General features: G+C 36.6%; 1 protein-coding gene and 1 long non-coding RNA gene across 6 annotated transcripts in view; one reads left to right on the forward strand and one right to left on the reverse strand.

The window, feature by feature from the left end:
* The window catches only part of LOC117299236 (ras and EF-hand domain-containing protein homolog), a 44,373-nt gene extending 27,508 nt beyond the window's left edge, over positions 1-16,865 (forward strand). For all 5 annotated transcript variants that reach the window (XM_033782708.1, XM_033782710.1, XM_033782713.1 and 2 more), the window contains 8 exons: positions 399-544; positions 3,586-3,728; positions 4,047-4,235; positions 6,308-6,446; positions 8,287-8,483; positions 8,818-8,937; positions 10,043-10,119; positions 12,889-16,865. In XM_033782708.1, coding sequence (XP_033638599.1) covers positions 399-544; positions 3,586-3,728; positions 4,047-4,235; positions 6,308-6,446; positions 8,287-8,483; positions 8,818-8,937; positions 10,043-10,119; positions 12,889-12,985 — 1,108 coding nt within the window. In that variant the 3' untranslated portion in view covers positions 12,986-16,865. The remainder of the gene's footprint in view (positions 1-398; positions 545-3,585; positions 3,729-4,046; positions 4,236-6,307; positions 6,447-8,286; positions 8,484-8,817; positions 8,938-10,042; positions 10,120-12,888) is intronic.
* Positions 8,420-11,037, reverse strand: LOC117299237. The gene is made up of 3 exons (XR_004520046.1): positions 10,954-11,037; positions 10,035-10,150; positions 8,420-8,475 (listed from the first exon to the last, which is right to left on the reverse strand). It is a non-coding gene; the product is annotated as an uncharacterized LOC117299237 (long non-coding RNA).
* Positions 16,866-18,047: the final 1,182 nt, after the last annotated feature.

The following is an 18,047-nucleotide window of genomic DNA, read 5'->3' on the forward strand; positions in this document are numbered from 1 at the left end:
GTATTATTTCTAGAACCAACACGACCCAAAAGAAATATTCACACAGTGCAGTGTTACCGCAAACCTATTTTATAGTTATACTTCCACTGTGCAAAGTTACAAATCATACTCAAAATATAATTAGTAACTTTATGATAATGTAGTCATGATATGCAGATTTAGTTGAATGAGGCGGAGTCTGCTATCTCGAGAGAGTGAATAATTAAGTTTATGAATTATTCAAGATACGCAGATTTAGTAGGAGGCGGATTTTAATATTTAATACTCCGTAGAGAGTGAATAGTCAAGATTATACAATATTCATGATATGCAGATTTAGTCGAAGGCGGCAGATTCTAATATCTCAAGATTCTGTAGAGAGTGAATAATCAAGTTTGTGCATTATTCATGATATGCAGATTTAGTCGAAGAAGGCGGAGTCTAATATCTCAAGATTCCGTAGAAAGTGAATCTCCAATGCTTTGTCTGCCTGGATCGGGTTCGACTAAACGGCGATTCGTTTATCATCAAACAGCCGACGGTGAAAGCTATCCAGATGAAGTCGGTAAGTTACATTTCGGTTATTCTGATTATTCGGGTATTCGGATTCTTCGTAGCGTTTATACAACACAATATCCGAATTATTGATACATTACAATATCCGAATAGTCAATATTCGTTGTATTCGTAATCGTTTCATTGTGAGGTAACGACATTACATCTTTCTTTTCACCTTTTACACATTGCTCACGCGTCTAAAAGTGCACACAAACGTGTGCAACAAGGGAATTAATTTGTTCTTTAATATTATCTTGCATCTTCGATGACCAATGGAGCAAAGGTATTCACAGGTTTACTTTATGCATATTTAGGGATACACCAAGTGAGAAGTCAATGCTGGTCTTAAAACTATCAAAGGTGGCAATTGCCTTTAAACAACAATAACCCTTTACAATCTGAATGAATTAGTCCATTATTTTCATTTCAAAAACATTGCTCGGGTATTCAAAAGTCCTCAATTAATAGTTAAAAACAAAAGTTAAAAACCTGTGTGTTGGACACAGTTGAAGTAAACTCAATAGTCAGTTTATTAGTGACGCACAAGGTCAAGTTGTTTAATTCAGTGGACAAGCCCAAACAAGACCCAAGGCAGTGCTAAGTTATTGTAGGAACTCTCCAATCTATCTCTTTTGTGAATAATTTTTTACAATAATAAACAAAAACGCTCGGTGGACAATTATCTGCCTCTAGCTAGGCTACAAGCAATCCTGCATAAAACACGTGAGCAAGAACCACGGGACATGACATAGGAGTTTTTATACTGGTATCATTTTGGGCAAACTTCCAACAACTTTTTGCTGGTATCCATAAATCATGTATATTTTTTTTTCTGTCATAGACTTGGGATATTTTCGTCCTTTTCGAAACTACGTGTTTTGGCCTGGGATCCGGTCTAAAAGGGTCGTCCAACTTTTCGAATTCTCTTACCGAAAGCCAGAATGACTATCGTAGCCAAAGCCACAATTACTATCGTAGCCCAAGAATAAAGAAAGGGGCTATAAGACTATCACTCTACAAATTATATTACTTGTAAAATGTCAAACCATTAACTAGATTTTGCATTGATACCATAGCTCATTCTGTTTTGCAACTACTATTTTTATTTTCTCATTTTAAAAACTAAATAACACTAAATCAGGTACTTTAGTGACCTGAAAATGTTGTGGGTCATGCTGACCAAGAAAGTGAACTGTGACATAACGTAAAAATATAAATGTTTGCATACTATCCTTATTTTAAAGCCTCATACAAACCGTTATATAAATTTGACTACGAAGGTAAGTTCATGAAATATAATGACAGTTTCCTCAAGGAATATTCCCCACACGTTTGCAGTGTTTTAATGTTTTCTAGTTTTCACTGGCCTAATGGTCCAAATTTACATGACGTCATCAAACCAATAACGTTTATTGCGCCATCGTGGAATACATTTTCTTGTGTGTTGTTAAGGCTGACTCATACCTTACTTGCGAAGCGAAATTAGTGTTACAAAATATTCGCAACGAACGATTCGTTAATGTTAACAAGTTATGTTGTGATGTGAATAATAAAGCTGTGATGTCAAAATCACTTCGCGTTTGCTTCGCATACAGTTGAGCAATGTTTAATATTGCGCAGTGAGCAGTTTGACCTTAACTTTAGAAACATTTCTTTCGCATACAGTTGAGCCATGTTTAATATTGCGCAGTGAGCAGTTTGACCTTAACTTTAGAAACATTCTTTCACATACAGTTGAGTAATGTTTAATATTGCGCAGTGAGCAGTTTGACCTTAATACAAGCATTTCTTCCGAGTACAGTTGATTCATGTTTAATAATGCGCAATAGGCAGTTGACCTTAACTTTACAAGCAGTTCTACTCCAAAAACCATGGCAATGTCAGATACGTTTGTTATGGAAATTGGCCTAAAGCAATAAATTAAAACAATAGTTTTACTAACATCTCACATGAGTGAGTGCACTTTTTGTTATTAAAAATGTTGGTGTGAACAAAGACAATTGCTGTGACCTTTATTTTGTACTTTAATGTTTTGTTTTATTATGATATATGCGAAAACGGGTGTATTTACTTACACTTGCTATCAGCATAATTAATGTGCTTACAAGTTTATGTATCTTTTAATTAACACTGCAAAATGCAAAAACCCAGGCCTGGAATTACATGGATTGCAAAATGAAAACGGCCTTCATGCCCTCTCAAAGATGAAACTCCAGGCCTAAAACCCCACACACAAAAACTTGCGCCTCGTCCGAAGGCACTTTTTATACGGCAATTCAGTCTGTTTGGGGGTTGCCACAGGATATGTCTGCAATAGGTCTGCAACATAGACTAGTCAGCTGTTTCAAGGGAATTTCCTATTGACTTGTACACATTTTTTTACGCCTTAGTTTGTCGTGTAAGAAAAAAAAAATGACACACCTGACCCCACATGTGCAAAATTCAATCTCTATACCGTCTGAAAGACCGTGGGATTGCTATCAGTTAGTTTATCTTGAGGTATGACTAGTATTTTGAGATAAACTTTGCCAGTTATTTATCTTGTGCAATTTTTACATTTTAATATTTTATATGTTGCTGCACAATTGGATTTTAAATTTCATGTATTTTTTTTTTTATACTTGACGAATAATTCAATTCAATTTAATTCAATTCAAATGGCAAAGTTTTATTTCTTCATATCCCGAATGAGCCCTTGTGTACTACAGATTTTATGCAAATGAATATTTTATTAACACGTAGCAAATTGAGTTATACGCTTGATACTTCACTTTTATTAATACACAAAACTGGGTGTGTATGCGTGAGTTTGTGCTGTACTTTTTCTTGTGAGATGAATTTGTGATCAATGAAAAAATTCTGATCTGATGTGACTATTGCTTACCAATCTGACTCAATGATGAAATTTAAGAAACTTATAAAAATTGAACTGTACAGAACTTATCAATTTTTTTTGTTCAGCGCCTTGATCTAGGATATATGCGCTTTATAAGAATTACTCTAAATTATAATAATAATAATGATTAATTATTACTATTTTGACAATAGACTCTGGAAACTCCACATTACGGGATCCACACGAGTTGGATTCAGAGCTGGAATCAAACTGCGTGGATGAGGACATTAGAAGGGCGACCCCTATCGAGGAGATTACAATCAAGGAAGCTGTGGTTGTCTGCGATAATCAACAGGTGGGTACAACTGACATTACTCTAGCCCCTTTCACACGGGAGAAATGTAGCAAGTGTCCCTTGTTAAAATGTAGCATTGGTGTAGCACTTGTAGAAGGTGAATACAACATTGATTATTCGAGTTCCTTTCACACGAGAGCAATTTAGCAAGGGTCCCTTGCTAAATTGCAGCAAACGATTCATTGTTCAACGTTTGTGTATATATGACAGCATAGTATCGTGCCACAAGGGTTAGTTTTGGGGCTGCTATTCTGTTTGCTTATATTAAGTGAACAATGAGGCACAGTGGTATCAAACAATATGTCTTCCCTCTTATAGCCAACCCAAACTCAAAGAGTGGAGTCTGTAACGGATGACGTCACCGCCTTAAATAAGTCTGACGTCACGGTTGCTAAAAAGTCACCGGTCCACGAACCAGTCGCCTCTTTGAAGAATGAAAGACTGCAGCGTAACATCTCACCTCGTAACTCTGGTCGCAAGAGGGCGCTTCCACAGGTACCAACGAAGGTGAGATAGAGTGTAATAACACTAGAAATTACTACAGGGCTCAATGATATTGATAATGATATGCACATTCCATGTTGGCTGAACTTGGGCCAATAAAATAACCAACTTGGTGGTCGACCCTTTGGAGTCGAGGTTGGTGTTTTTGAAACCACATCCAATGCACAATCTTTGTTGTTGCCACTTTACTGAAACCGCGTGCAAAATACTCAAAATAAACTATGTTAACCTGAGAGGTGCCCGTTGGTAACATTCCTGCACATTTACCCTCTTAATGAGATAGAATATATGACTTCAAATGATTGCCGACGATCGCAATAAAGAGCATTTCGTTAGTTGTTCTGTCAGTTACATTTTATGGGAAAACTTAAACAAGTCTTAACATTGATGTGTCCATGACGTCAAGTTATATTTGCAAAATCATCAGAATGTGGGTTTGAATCTCGGGCATTAAATTTGTGTCCCAACTAGTGTCCAAACTTATGTCCCCCACCCCCCCCCCCCAAAAAAAAAAAGTTTGAAATAGGCGGATACCGGCGCTATAAACTGGTACATTATGAATCATTATTCAGATAACAATGTTTAATTTATTAACTGCTAATATTAGTTTGCTGGATTTTTTGAAGAACTTTTCGGAAGTAGTGATCAGGAAGAGGTATACACAGATTGGTCTCATGGTTTAACTGGTTGCTAACTTGTTTGCGGTGTTTTTGCTGTTTTTATCTTATGTTGATTGTAAAAATGATATTAATAGCAAATTGTGAAATAATGAAGTATAAAAAAGCACAACCCGAAACACACTATTAAGGGGGGTTTTTAAGAGCTAATTTTGTCTAAACAAGTTTTAGATTTGAACAATGATGACATACTTTATTGATTATTTATTTATTTTTTATTTATTTAAATTGAATGTTTTGTGTGCAAATAACTTAACAAGTAGAAGTTGAAGTTATCGTACGACTAACATAATGTTTGTTGTTTGCTGTGTGGTGGATTTTTGCAAATGTAGTGTAGTTTTTTAATAATTTAGATTATTTTTCGGCCAGCCATTAACACTTCTGGATAGCATTAATTAACTTCCGGTGAAACCAATGGAATTGCTTTTCTATTGAGTATCGTAATCAGGGGACAGGGTGTGCTCTCATAAACGACATACCAGATGGAGATCAAGTAGAACAAATCGTAAAGGAAAGGGACTTATACGTGGGGTTTATAAAGTCTGCGGTGCTCTGCAAGGAAATGTGTGTACACAATTGGAAACTACTAGGACAGTAGAAAGAACAAAATATATGCCCCAAAGGTCATATGATTAAGAATGCGGTTGGTGGGTATTTTGGTTTTGTTAATACATATTGTAGTTCTCGCCGTGTTAATTTTGTTCTCACTGTACTTGGTATCCAAAACAAATCGACAAGTCGCATATTCTACAATTCAGTGGATACAGTAAGCAAACAACCGCTTAACGATGCTCAAACACCTTTGTTTAGATGTTAAACGACGACTATTGCAAATCACTTTGACGTAACCTTTTCTACCCTCGATATTAGATTCAATGAAAACGATCTCAGAGTCCACCTGAACGTATGATACATACGGCAACAGCCGTTTAAAGGAACACGTTGCCTTGGATCGGTCGAGTTGGTCTTTTAAAACCGTTTGGTATAAAATCGTTATGGTTAGAAAGATGTTGTAAAAGCAGAATACAATGATCTACACAAATATGCATCGAAATTGCGTGGTTTTCGTTTTACCTCGTCGACGAACACAGTCGGCCATTTATGGGAGTCAAAAATGGCCGAACGTGTTTGTTCGCGACGTAAAATGAAAACCGTGCAATTTTGAGTGATACTTGTGTGGATCATTATATTCTACTTTTGAAACATCTTTCTAACCATATGCATTTCATAACAAACGGTTTCAAACGCTTTTCATGGACCAACTCGTCCGATCCAAGGCAACGTGTTCCTTTAAATATGTTACGTGTAGACGATAAACGACGACTGTTTCCCAACTCATTGTTACTAAATTAAACTCGGGCATAGTCCTCTCTAACCTAAATCTGTTTTCGTTTCTAGATACAACCAAAAAGACCTCAAAGTCCACCGGAACGTATGTACAAAATAGTGTTAGCTGGAGACGCAGCTGTTGGCAAGTCTAGCTTCATAATGCGCCTGTGCAAAGGAATCTTCCAAAGTAACCTCAACTCCACATTAGGTAAGACATCTAATCGAATGTTAACTAAACTTTTATTGTTTTTAGTGCATCACATACATCTCAGCAAAATAATTGTACACTTGCAAAAACCAGAACAAGTCAACAGAAAATGTTCATGTTAAAAAGGGGGTTTTAAACAAAGTTAACACCGACTTCAATGATAAGAAAGGAACCACTGCGTTTTCAACGTTTACCAAAAAGAAGTGTTTGACGGCACTTTACAGACTTAACAAGTGTATTTTCAAGATAGTTTTAAAGCTGTAGTGAGTGTCTAGTTTGAGATTCATGGGATAGAAAACATTAATGTTGCCTCGTCACATGTTTAGTCAAAACAATTGTGTGAATGGCAACAATTTCACATACATTCTTTTGCAAAATGTTTTGGCCTACATATTATTGCAGTCGAATGATTATGGAATGCGTCTTTCGATTTCTAAATATGTAAATCAATATGTAAACGACTGTACTAACTACAAATTTTACGCAAACGACGTTAAGTAAATCAATATATAAATCAATATGTAAATTATTATGTTAATCAATATTTATGTAAATGACTGTATGTACTAAACTACAACACGCAAACTCTGCTGGACATTCCAGAAATGATACTGGGTAAACCAGGAAGAATCCAGCTATGTATAACAGCAGGTGAGGAACAACAACAAACTAACTTGCACAGGACGTAGAGGGCGTATTGCCCAAGAAGATCATAGTATGTTGTAGAATTTGCCTTACTATCACGCGCATAAATGTCTGCACTTGAATTAATAAGAAAGTAATTTCACATTGTGGTTAAACACAGATTGTGTGAGTTATATGACTAATAGTGTCAAAATTACTCGGTTGTGAAGCCACCCTAGTGTTTAGACTGGTTCCTTGGCCTTATCTGCAATGATAAAGACGGGTATTGGCTTTATACATTTACACAAAAACGTACGAACTGGGAATCTCCGTGTATGACAACGAAGGTCACTTTTAGAAGTTCCCGGGTTCAGTCGGGAAGCCTGAGTCAAAGTTTGGAACAGGTTCAAAAAGTGGGATTTGGAATATGATTTTGTGTCAGTTTGTTGACATAATTTTGATCAGTTCCCTGTCAACTTTGTCCAGGGAGGTTTAGAGTAGACGTCTGGGACATCGGTGGCCCCTTGAATTAATAAACCCAAAGAAGGGGTTCTAGAAGCTAAATTAATGTAGTGTGATCGGGATTGACTGTTTTTACGGTTCTCATGTTATTGAAATAAAAATGTGTCTACCGCTACTGACAATGTATTGACTTAGTAGTCTCACATAAGCTTCGTGTAGTGCAGCAGTACGTACGTCATGCACATTATTTAATGGAGTGTTATTTTAGGGTAGATATTGATGTAATGTAGAACTCAAGGATAGTAATTAATGGAAGATAGACAGAGTCGGGACAGAAGTGGTTTATGATTACAATTAATTGACAATGGAATTTACCATAAAAAAACATTAACAAAAAGGAAACAGCCATACGTAATACCTGGGATAGAATTAAAGGCAATTTGGAACCTTCCGATTGTTTAATCCTATAAAGGTAAATGTACACAATGAAACCAACGTCTGCAAATTTAGTTTAAAAATATTTCGAATTCGGAGCGAATAAGTCCACGCAGGGAAGAATGATATCTGGTGAGATTGAGAAACTTTGCTGCGGTCATAATTGTCAGACGTGTACATTCCCTTGTAATTATCACTCCGACCAAAGGCAAAACAAATTAGCTAAAAACGGGTAAAAAGTACCTACTTTATGAGTGTGTACTGTACACATTCAATACGTCATCTTTTCATTAATCATTCTTATTCATACATGAAACAGGCGTCGACTTCCAAATGAAAACCATCGAGATAGACGATAAAGTGACGTCATTACAGCTATGGGATACAGCAGGGCAGGAAAGATTTCGTAGCATCGCCAAATCGTATTTCCGACGTGCAGATGGTGTTTTATTGTTGTACGACTGTACGTACGAAAGGTCCTTCATTAATGTACGCGACTGGATTGAAGCTATTGAGGTAAGCATTAAAACAAACATTAACAAAAATACTGCTTTATTCACCATAATATATATATGTATGTATAAATATGAGGGCAGTTAGACTATAGGTATTCCTAAATTCCTATAACAAACACACGGTGAGTCCAGGAGAAACTGATGTACAAAATGGTTTGGTATTGACGACAAAAGTCAATAAGATATAAACGTGTTCAATAAGAATTTAACATCACCAAAGCTCTGATAATCATTGACGAAGGTCCCGACAGTTACAACAACGATAAAGTTACAGTGTTTTGATAACTAATTAAAAGTTAAAGAAGTATAAAATGATATTTTGATTACTTCCACAGGAGGGCGCTAACAAGCCGATACCGGTGATGATATGCGCTAATAAGGTGGATGCGCGCGCATCTGCACAGGCTGAGGGGATAAGATGCGTGCGCACAGAAGATGGAGAGAGACTTGCTTCGGTAAGAACTCTATTATCTCGAATATAAAGTATCTATTCTTAAGATTTAAATTTCTAAATTATCAATCAGTTCTTGTGTTGAATATTATTATTTGCTATCAGTGGATTGACAGTGTATGGCAACTATGCTAGCATTGTATAGATTAGTTGTTTAGTATCGAGTACATTGACATAGTTTGCCTTCTCACTCTCATTTTACTTTTGCTTAGTTGTCAGCAAACGTTTTTTTAATTTTTTATTGTTACTCGGTGTCTTTGTTATTGGTAATATTATTGTTATGCAATTAGTATCTCATCATTGTTGTCTTCATCATGTCTGTTTTTAATCTATTTGTCAGTCCGTTCGTTCTTGTCCCCGTTTATTGTTTGTCCCCAGGCATCCCTACATAAGCCTCGGCTTCCAGATTTTGCCTCCATACGTTATTTTTGTCCTCACCCTAAATAGCTTTGGTTATTGGTTGTTCCTTAAAAAACATTGTTTGTACTCTGTTTTCATGAAGTTTGGAAACAAATATAAGGTTAAACGAATGAATGAATGAATGAATGAATGAATGAATGAATAAGACACCCTTAGTATGTATTTTCTTTTTTTTTGCAGCATTTCACATTATTGGTCATAGTCTTTTTCAAGGTACATTGATCGAAACGACGCTACACTTTTCTTAAATAATGTTATATTGTTTGTTTAATAATTATTCATCCAACGTTGTTTGACTGTAACTATTTGAGGTTGCATAACTAGAATCGACCCCACAGTTGGCTGTCACATGTACATCGCATCGTAGTTATCTTGGTTGTAAACTAAGACAATAGCTCTGCAGAACTGGAGAACTAGCCGATACAAAAAAACAATGGAAGGGGGTTCCCCTCTTTGCCGTTATAATCGCTACAATATTGTACAAAAATTGTACAAAAATACTCCCTCCTCGAAAATCCTGAAATGAAATCCTTAGATCCAGAGCAGATTAAGTTACAGTGTGAGAGGGGTACATAATATGGTATAAACGTGGTATGGCAACACTACATTCCGAGTACAAATAGTAATGCATGAGGGTCTTAAGATTGAACATAATTGATAAATGAATGTTATTGTTCTTACCTATACAGTCCTTCAACGCCTTGTTTATAGAGTGTAGTGCAAAGGATGGAAGTAACGTAGAAGAAGCAGTAGAGGACCTTACGAGGTATGGTCACATTTTATATTATCCTGAACATCTGAAATTAACACACACAAAAACTTTATTTTATTGTAACAATTCTGAGAGTTGTTAGTAGTCACACGCCTCTCTTAATATTTATGCATTACGTCTCAATCTTTACCCAAAATGAGGCTATGGGCGCACGTCCCCATCACTTTTTACAGTGGCTGCGCCGCTCGCGTCGTGTTGAGTTAGCATTGTGACGTGCCTCATGCATAAATATTAAGAGAGGCGTATATACATCGTGATTTATTATGTGACATTACACTTTCCTCAGCAGTTAAAGGAACACTTTGCCTTGGACTGGTTGAGTTGGTCTTTGAAAAGCGTTTGTAACCGTTTGTTATAAAATGCAGTAGAATATAATGATCCACACAAGTGTCACTCGAAATTTCGTGGTTTTCCTTTTACCTCGTCTCCTAACACGGTCGGCCATTTATGGGAGTCAAATTTTTGACTCCCATAAATGGCCGACCGTGTTAGTTCACAAAGTAAAAGGAAAACCACGCAATTTCGAGGCAAATTTGTGTGGATCGTTGTATTCTACTTTTAAAATTTCTTTCTAACCGTATGCATTTTATATCAAACGGTTTCAAACGCTTTTTAAAGACCAACTCGACCGATCCAAGGCAACGTGTTCCTTTAAGATTCGAATACAATCTTGGGGAATAATCAAGATAAATCCCAGATTTTGCTCAGAGCCAGCAAACTATGGGCGGTCAGGTTGGCGTAGTGGTTTCTACCCTCGTCATTCACCTCCAAGACCACGGTTCAAATCACACCGCGAGCACTCCATGGATTGGGCTTTTCAGTCCATACCTGATTGCGTGGCTTTTCCTGTGGTTTTCCTCCCACATCTAAAACTGAAACTTCCTTCCTTGTCTTCTCTCCATTGGGTTCTTGGCCAGTACAAGGATTAAGTTCACTGCCTGTCTACCTCTTCCTTGTCTTCTCTCCATTGGGTTATTGGCCAGTACAAGGATTAAGTTCACTGCCTGTCTACCTCTTCCTTGTCTTCTCTCCATTGGGTTATTGGCCAGTACAAGGATTAAGTTCACTGCCTGTCTACCTCTTCCTTGTCTTCTCTCCATTGGGTTATTGGCCAGTACAAGGATTAAGTTCACTGCCTGTCTACCTCTTCCTTGTCTTCTCTCCATTGGGTTATTGGCCAGTACAAGGATTAAGTTCACTGCCTGTCTACCTCTTCCTTGTCTTCTCTCCATTGGGTTATTGGCCAGTACAAGGATTAAGTTCACTGCCTGTCTACCTCTTCCTTGTCTTCTCTCCATTGGGTTATTGGCCAGTACAAGGATTAAGTTCACTGCCTGTCTACCTCTTCCTTGTCTTCTCTCCATTGGGTTATTGGCCAGTACAAGGATTAAGTTCACTGCCTGTCTACCTCTTCCTTGTCTTCTCTCCATTGGGTTATTGGCCAGTACAAGGATTAAGTTCACTGCCTGTCTACCTCTTCCTTGTCTTCTCTCCATTGGGTTATTGGCCAGTACAAGGATTAAGTTCACTGCCTGTCTACCTCTTCCTTGTCTTCTCTCCATTGGGTTATTGGCCAGTACAAGGATTAAGTTCACTGCCTGTCTACCTCTTCCTTGTCTTCTCTCCATTGGGTTATTGGCCAGTACAAGGATTAAGTTCACTGCCTGTCTACCTCTTCCTTGTCTTCTCTCCATTGGGTTATTGGCCAGTACAAGGATTAAGTTCACTGCCTGTCTACCTCTTCCTTGTCTTCTCTCCATTGGGTTATTGGCCAATACAAGGATTAAGTTCACTGCCTGTCTACCTCTTCATTGTCTTCTCTCCATTGGGTTCTTGGCCAGTACAGTGAAGATTAAGTTCACGTTTCTGAGAGTCCGTGGCTTCACATCCAGAATTAACCAATGGAATGAAATTAAAGATGCCCAATAAAGATGGAGTAGAGAGCTGGTGCACAGTACCATGCCTCAAAGCCAACACCATGCCCGTTATATAACGGAGGTTTCCCACAATGGTCACATACTTGACCACACTCTTTTCTTCTAATACAAAAGAGGCCCTAAATTCCTCTATACAATTCCTAAAATTCCCAGAACCCAATGAAGACACAAAAGGAGGAACACAATACTAAATTGCCCCGTATATCAAAGGCAAACGGTTCATTTAGATAAGGTCAACAACTACGTTTTAATTCATAACACCAGTTCAATAAGTCTTTTTGAGATGGTGGACACTGTAGGAATGCACTAACAATTGGGTGTACATTGATACTTAATAGCCATACCAAATAGTTTTACTGTGTTCACAACATCTCCAAATTGCTTATAGAGACGGGTGGGGAGATTTAAGAGCATGTAGATGCGATGTAGAACGACGGTACAGCACATAACGTTTCGGGGAATGGTGTATTTGTTGCTGAGTTGCCATCAGTTCCCAAACCCCTGAAAACAATTTTAAAAAAGATGCTTTGCTTCTGTAAGATTTATTTGTACAAGTTTGTAATGTTTGGATCTGGAAAATCGAAAAAAGAACCCCGATTTACGGGATGTTCTTGCATGTTGAAGTATTTTTGATAGGTTCTATAATGTTAAATGTTACATTATTTCATATGTTGAAGCAGTACTTGTGAGTCCAATGTCCCTAATGTAAAAGAATACACGCCCAAGGCTTAAACTGTCTGAGGTTTTATTTTTTTTATGAGTTCATAATGTATCTTTAATATAAATATTACCTTTAATATAAATATTACTTTAAATATAATTTCAGGAAATTACACAAGCGGGAAGATAAGGAGGTGTCTGAGAGTGGTTTGAGTCTCACCAATAACTACGAGAAGAAGAATGACTTCAAATGTTGTATTTAAATATCGGGAGCAAAAGTCATGTACTAATGACGTCACAACAATGACGTCACATCCGGCTACAACACCACTCTTTTGCATAAGTTTGTATCCACTGTTGCACATTTAAGCTAATAAAGCCGTGCTTTTTAATCTTGTACACAACAGGACCAAATCCAAATTAGAGATTGGTGCTGTGGAGAGGGACCAGGTGTAACAAAATGGCCGACACATTGTTAAAGGTCATGGGTCATAATTTACCCACGTTTTCCACAGGTTGCTTCCATGGCAACAATACAACAGTTAAATTTTTTACTTTTCTTAATGTTGTAAAAATAAAACTCAATTTAACCTCCTTAAGGCTTTGAAGGTTTCATTTGTGTAATAAACAAATCAATAATAATGGCAAAATTGCGTGTGGTGCTGGTTACCATTACGCTTAGGGTTCATGTTTTAGTTTCTTCTATTTATTTGTTTATTTATTTATCTTAAGTACAACTAAAACTGTCTATTTTATTTATGAGAGCGAATAATATACTCAGTCAACTTTCCGTGTTTGGGGTTTTGTCATTTTTATCCTTGGTCGTCTCTCATTGTTCATTTCAAACCCCAGCCTGTATTCAAAAGGTATCAAATACGGACCAATTACGAATACGAACCAATTAAGAAGATCTAAAATAAGGCCATTTCCAAATGAGCGACTATGGCTCTGGTTGGATCACAGTGTTTCATGCGTTGAAGCATACGATATCCTAAGCAACGCCCTTGACAACGGCCACAGGCATAGCCGCTAGTTCGGACATGGCCTCATTTCTAATTATCCTCATACTACACAAAGTGAGAATACAGGACCGTCAGAACAAAAAAATCCGAAACATTAAAACCGAAATAAAACCTGCAACCTCATGGCCAATCTTCATAGAGCTGTTGAGTTTAAAATTGTACTGCTTAGAGCCAACACTGGATTGGTAGGGGCCTAAAACGTGCTGGTCACGTTTTATTGTAAGATTATTTATCAAAGTGGACGCTAAAAATCGTATCGTTTTTTTTTCCTCAAATCTTTGGAATGAACTTGACAATCACATCGTCATGTTTAGCCGCACACGGTTTAAATAGATGTATAAACATGTAAATAATATAAGTATAATAAATGTTTAAACAATCAAGTGTCTCAGAGCCTCTAAAATAATCTTAGGAATATTCACCGAATAATATTTTTGTTATGAAATAGATGTTAGAGGAGTATTTGAAATAATTATATTGTACAGTTGTAAATATTTGGACCCATTACTAAAATGCCGCCGCTTAGGTCTTGTTGCAGCTGTAAGGTGTCGATAATCAACTTCTATTTTTCACTGTTTATAAGATATATCATATTATTTTTGCTTTTGGTGTTTTAACATGGGTTAGTAATGTTTGAAGCTTTGCATGGTTTGGATAAAAGGATGTAACTATTACTATAGTAAACGTGTGGATACAGTCGTCTGTAACTCTCTTATGAGATGAGTGTTGGCTCGACCACACCAACTGGTCTCATTTTCATGAAGAATATTAGTATACAAACTTCCTAAGCCCGAACAAAATATTGCTTAACAGAAGCTGGCAACCAACCAAACATCACTAACGTTTACATTGGTGCAACTGGTGCCCCTCTCTAAGCAGTTATTTTTGCTTAAAAGCTTTGAGATTCAACACTTATACAATGTGAGGTTCATGGTTGTAATTGCAAGTTTACTAGTTATGGCTACTTCCTAACATTATAATTATACAGTACAAGCAAAATATTTATTTTTAAATAAACCATTGCGCATTATGGGGGCACGAAGTTATATTGCCTAAAAATGTACACTGATCAAACACATTATTCTCCAAAATCCATCATCATGAAACATTCATTTGTATTTTTCCTTTCACTTTACAATTATTGCCCACATACTTTGTACACAATGCTCTCTGTGGAGCACACTGGACTCTTCAACATTTTAATGTAGAGACATGTTCTTTTCAAGTTTGTTTTTGTTTTGTCATTGGTCTCCATAATGTATATCTAAATCAAGTACACTGGTAATATTTCTCAACTATTTGCCCGACTTTGCGAGGGTAGTTTCTCCCCTGCGTTTTTAATTTGTTAAACTTTTCAAAGCATCCCCCAAAAATTATTTTTTAAAGATATTTATAAATCAACTTATTTATGAGTTAAAGCCTTTGTTTTAAGGTGTTTGGTATTCATTGTGCCTTATTCATGGGCATCTCTTAATTCAGTCTGTCTTGTGATAACGTGTCTTTTTTTTTCGTTTCTAAACATTTAATTTTATTTATTGGCAATTCAGTAAAATGTTTTTGTTTTAATCAGCTGGGAAAATGTTTAAACTTTGCTTCTGAAACAAATAATTAAGAAGTAAATCTAGGAATGTGTGTTTGTATACCACTGTTAAATAATCCTGTTAATTAAAAAAAAAGTAAAACATTTACAGCATATTTAAATATTTTTTGGTTAATTTTGAGCAGCTAAGACATGTTTTGCGTCAGTTTTTATGCACTAATTTAATGTGAAATATCAATATTTTAAGGTGGCAGAATCTGATATGTATTTGCAATAGTTTGATTTTAAATACTGCACTGTGCAATAGTTATATCATTCCTGTAGCATGTAATAATACACACTAAGCAAGAAATCTATAGCATGTGAATGTGAGAGAACCGTATACCTGTTTCATCATTAGAATAGTACTGTGCACTACTGGGCATGGTTTAGAGTTAATCCGGATTCCGAGTTCCTGGGGTCAGACGCATGTCTGAGTCGGAATTACCGGAATGCAGGCTATCCAGTGCGATTGTTACTCGAAGTCTGCGTGAGGTTTGACAGAGATTCCCACTGGACCAGGAATCCGGATCAATTCTGATTGGTTTTTTTTTTAGAGTATGGTGTACATAAAGCATCAATAAGTCTGTGATAGGTTAAAGCATCAATAAGTCTGTGATAGGTTAAAGCATCAATAAGTCTGTGATAGGTTAAAGCATCAATTTGCACTAAATATAGTTGGTCTATCTGGGAAAATGTTGTAGAATTTTGGCTCCGGCTTATGCTGCGTCTTGACGTGCGCTTTGGTAGTCTTCAAACAGCCTTAGCTGAAGCCTTAGTTGTGGACCATTAGTACTGGCTGTAACCACAGGTAATAACCATAGACAATCACAATCCGAATCTATAATCCAGCCAAATCTTAAAGTCAAAACAACAGCTAGTTTTTCCTTTGTGGACTTCAATTCGAATCCCGCCCAGATCGGATCCACCCAAACAGCGTGGAGTGGGTTTTCAATCCCTTACCAGGCACAATGCATAAAGCCGTGAAGCAAAGAACACTGCTTAGCAAACTCCTCTGCTAAGCAACAACTAAATAATAAGTGGAGTACAACTTAATTGAATTTTTTACCTGGCCCCAAGCACATAAACTTGCTTAGCACAGACAAGTATTGCTTGACATAAACAGGTTACCAGCCAAATTAACAATAAGTTTACACTGGTATGGTTTCTGCCACATTAAATTTTTGCGTAGCAAAAATATTTGTCAATCAGTCTTATCAATCTTGTCAATCAGCTTAATCGCTTTTTGAATGAGTTCCTTTTACCGCTTAGCCCGGCCCAGTATCATGGCACTGCTGACTGCAGAAGTCTGCGCGTATCCTCGGAATCAACACTTTTATTCACACTGGGCCCAAAATAAGGTTTATTGATTCAATATATTGACTTGCCCTATCACAATTTAATTTCAGTATGTTATAAGAAAATTAGTTATTGGACATAGTTGCTTGTATATTCAACTTATGTAGTGAATTACTCTTGGTAACTATTAAAAGTGTACTTTCGTGCAATCTCTTCATTAAAAAATAGTCACGTGAACTTTGACCGGTGTATTTTGTTACGTCATTGTTTTGAATACTTCACTTTCGCCCTTAAAGATAGGATTGGCAGTCGTCCTAAATAATTGGTTCAGTTCGTACTAGTCTGCCTACATCCACTGACAGCCCATCATTTTAAAGGATTTAGGTACTATTTGTAACACAAAACACCATGTCCACAGATTTACATTAAACTTACACCTTTTGATAGTACAAAGCTTACCTTAAAATATTAGTTGCTGAGGTGATGTAGTTTTGTAGAAAAAAAGTAAAACTATGTCATGAAAATACGTTTTTACATGCTTAAATCATTTTCGTTTCATGATCACTGAGACGAAAATTATTTTCATGACATTGTTTTACTCATATCTCAAAAACTACAGCACCTCAGCAAGTACTATTTTAAGGGAAGCTTTCTACTATCATTATCTTCAAACCGAAAGTTCAAAGTGAATCTGTGGACATTTTGTTTTTTGTCCTACAAAAAGTACATAAGCCCTTTAAAGACCTATTCTTGCCTTTTGTTGTTGCCTACCAATCATCAAGAAACAGGAATGTATGTGAACATACATCAACCAATAGACATTTCCTTTGTTTCGAATAAAGAAACCGCCCTGGTAGGCATGGACGGCCAAATGGTTAGCATAACATCATATCGTTTTAACAGAACAAAAAAATTCCCGAATTCAACACTTCTGCAAACAGCCATAAAAATAAAATGTATATCCCAAGATTTGTTTATTTCTTTTCCAACAAATCCATCACAGGATTTTATTTGTAAAGCATTGCTCCAAACTGTGCTCATCTCGTTTGCTTTGCATTTAGGGCTTCCCTATAGTTTTCAACATTGGTTGGCAAAATTTGGGCTGTGTTGTGGCAATTGAAAGGTCTAAAATATGAACGAGTTTTCACATATTGTGTTATGTTTTAGTATAATGGTGCTACAGGCTAATAGGCAGCATATGGCTGAACATTGACGCGCACATAAGGCCTACATACAAACTAATGGTAAGAACTTGCTATTACCAAACAAAATGACACAGATTAATTAAAATCAAATTGTTTGAGGCATTTTCTAGCAAGCAATTAAAAACAGCAAACGATGACCAACTGTATTAATCCGCTCTGGTGGTATCGATTCCACACACTTAAAATGGAAATGAAGATTCGAATATATGTTACTCGGTAT

Source organism: Asterias rubens, chromosome 14 (assembly GCF_902459465.1).
Source record: "Asterias rubens chromosome 14, eAstRub1.3, whole genome shotgun sequence".
Classification (NCBI taxonomy): Eukaryota; Metazoa; Echinodermata; class Asteroidea; order Forcipulatida; family Asteriidae; genus Asterias; species Asterias rubens.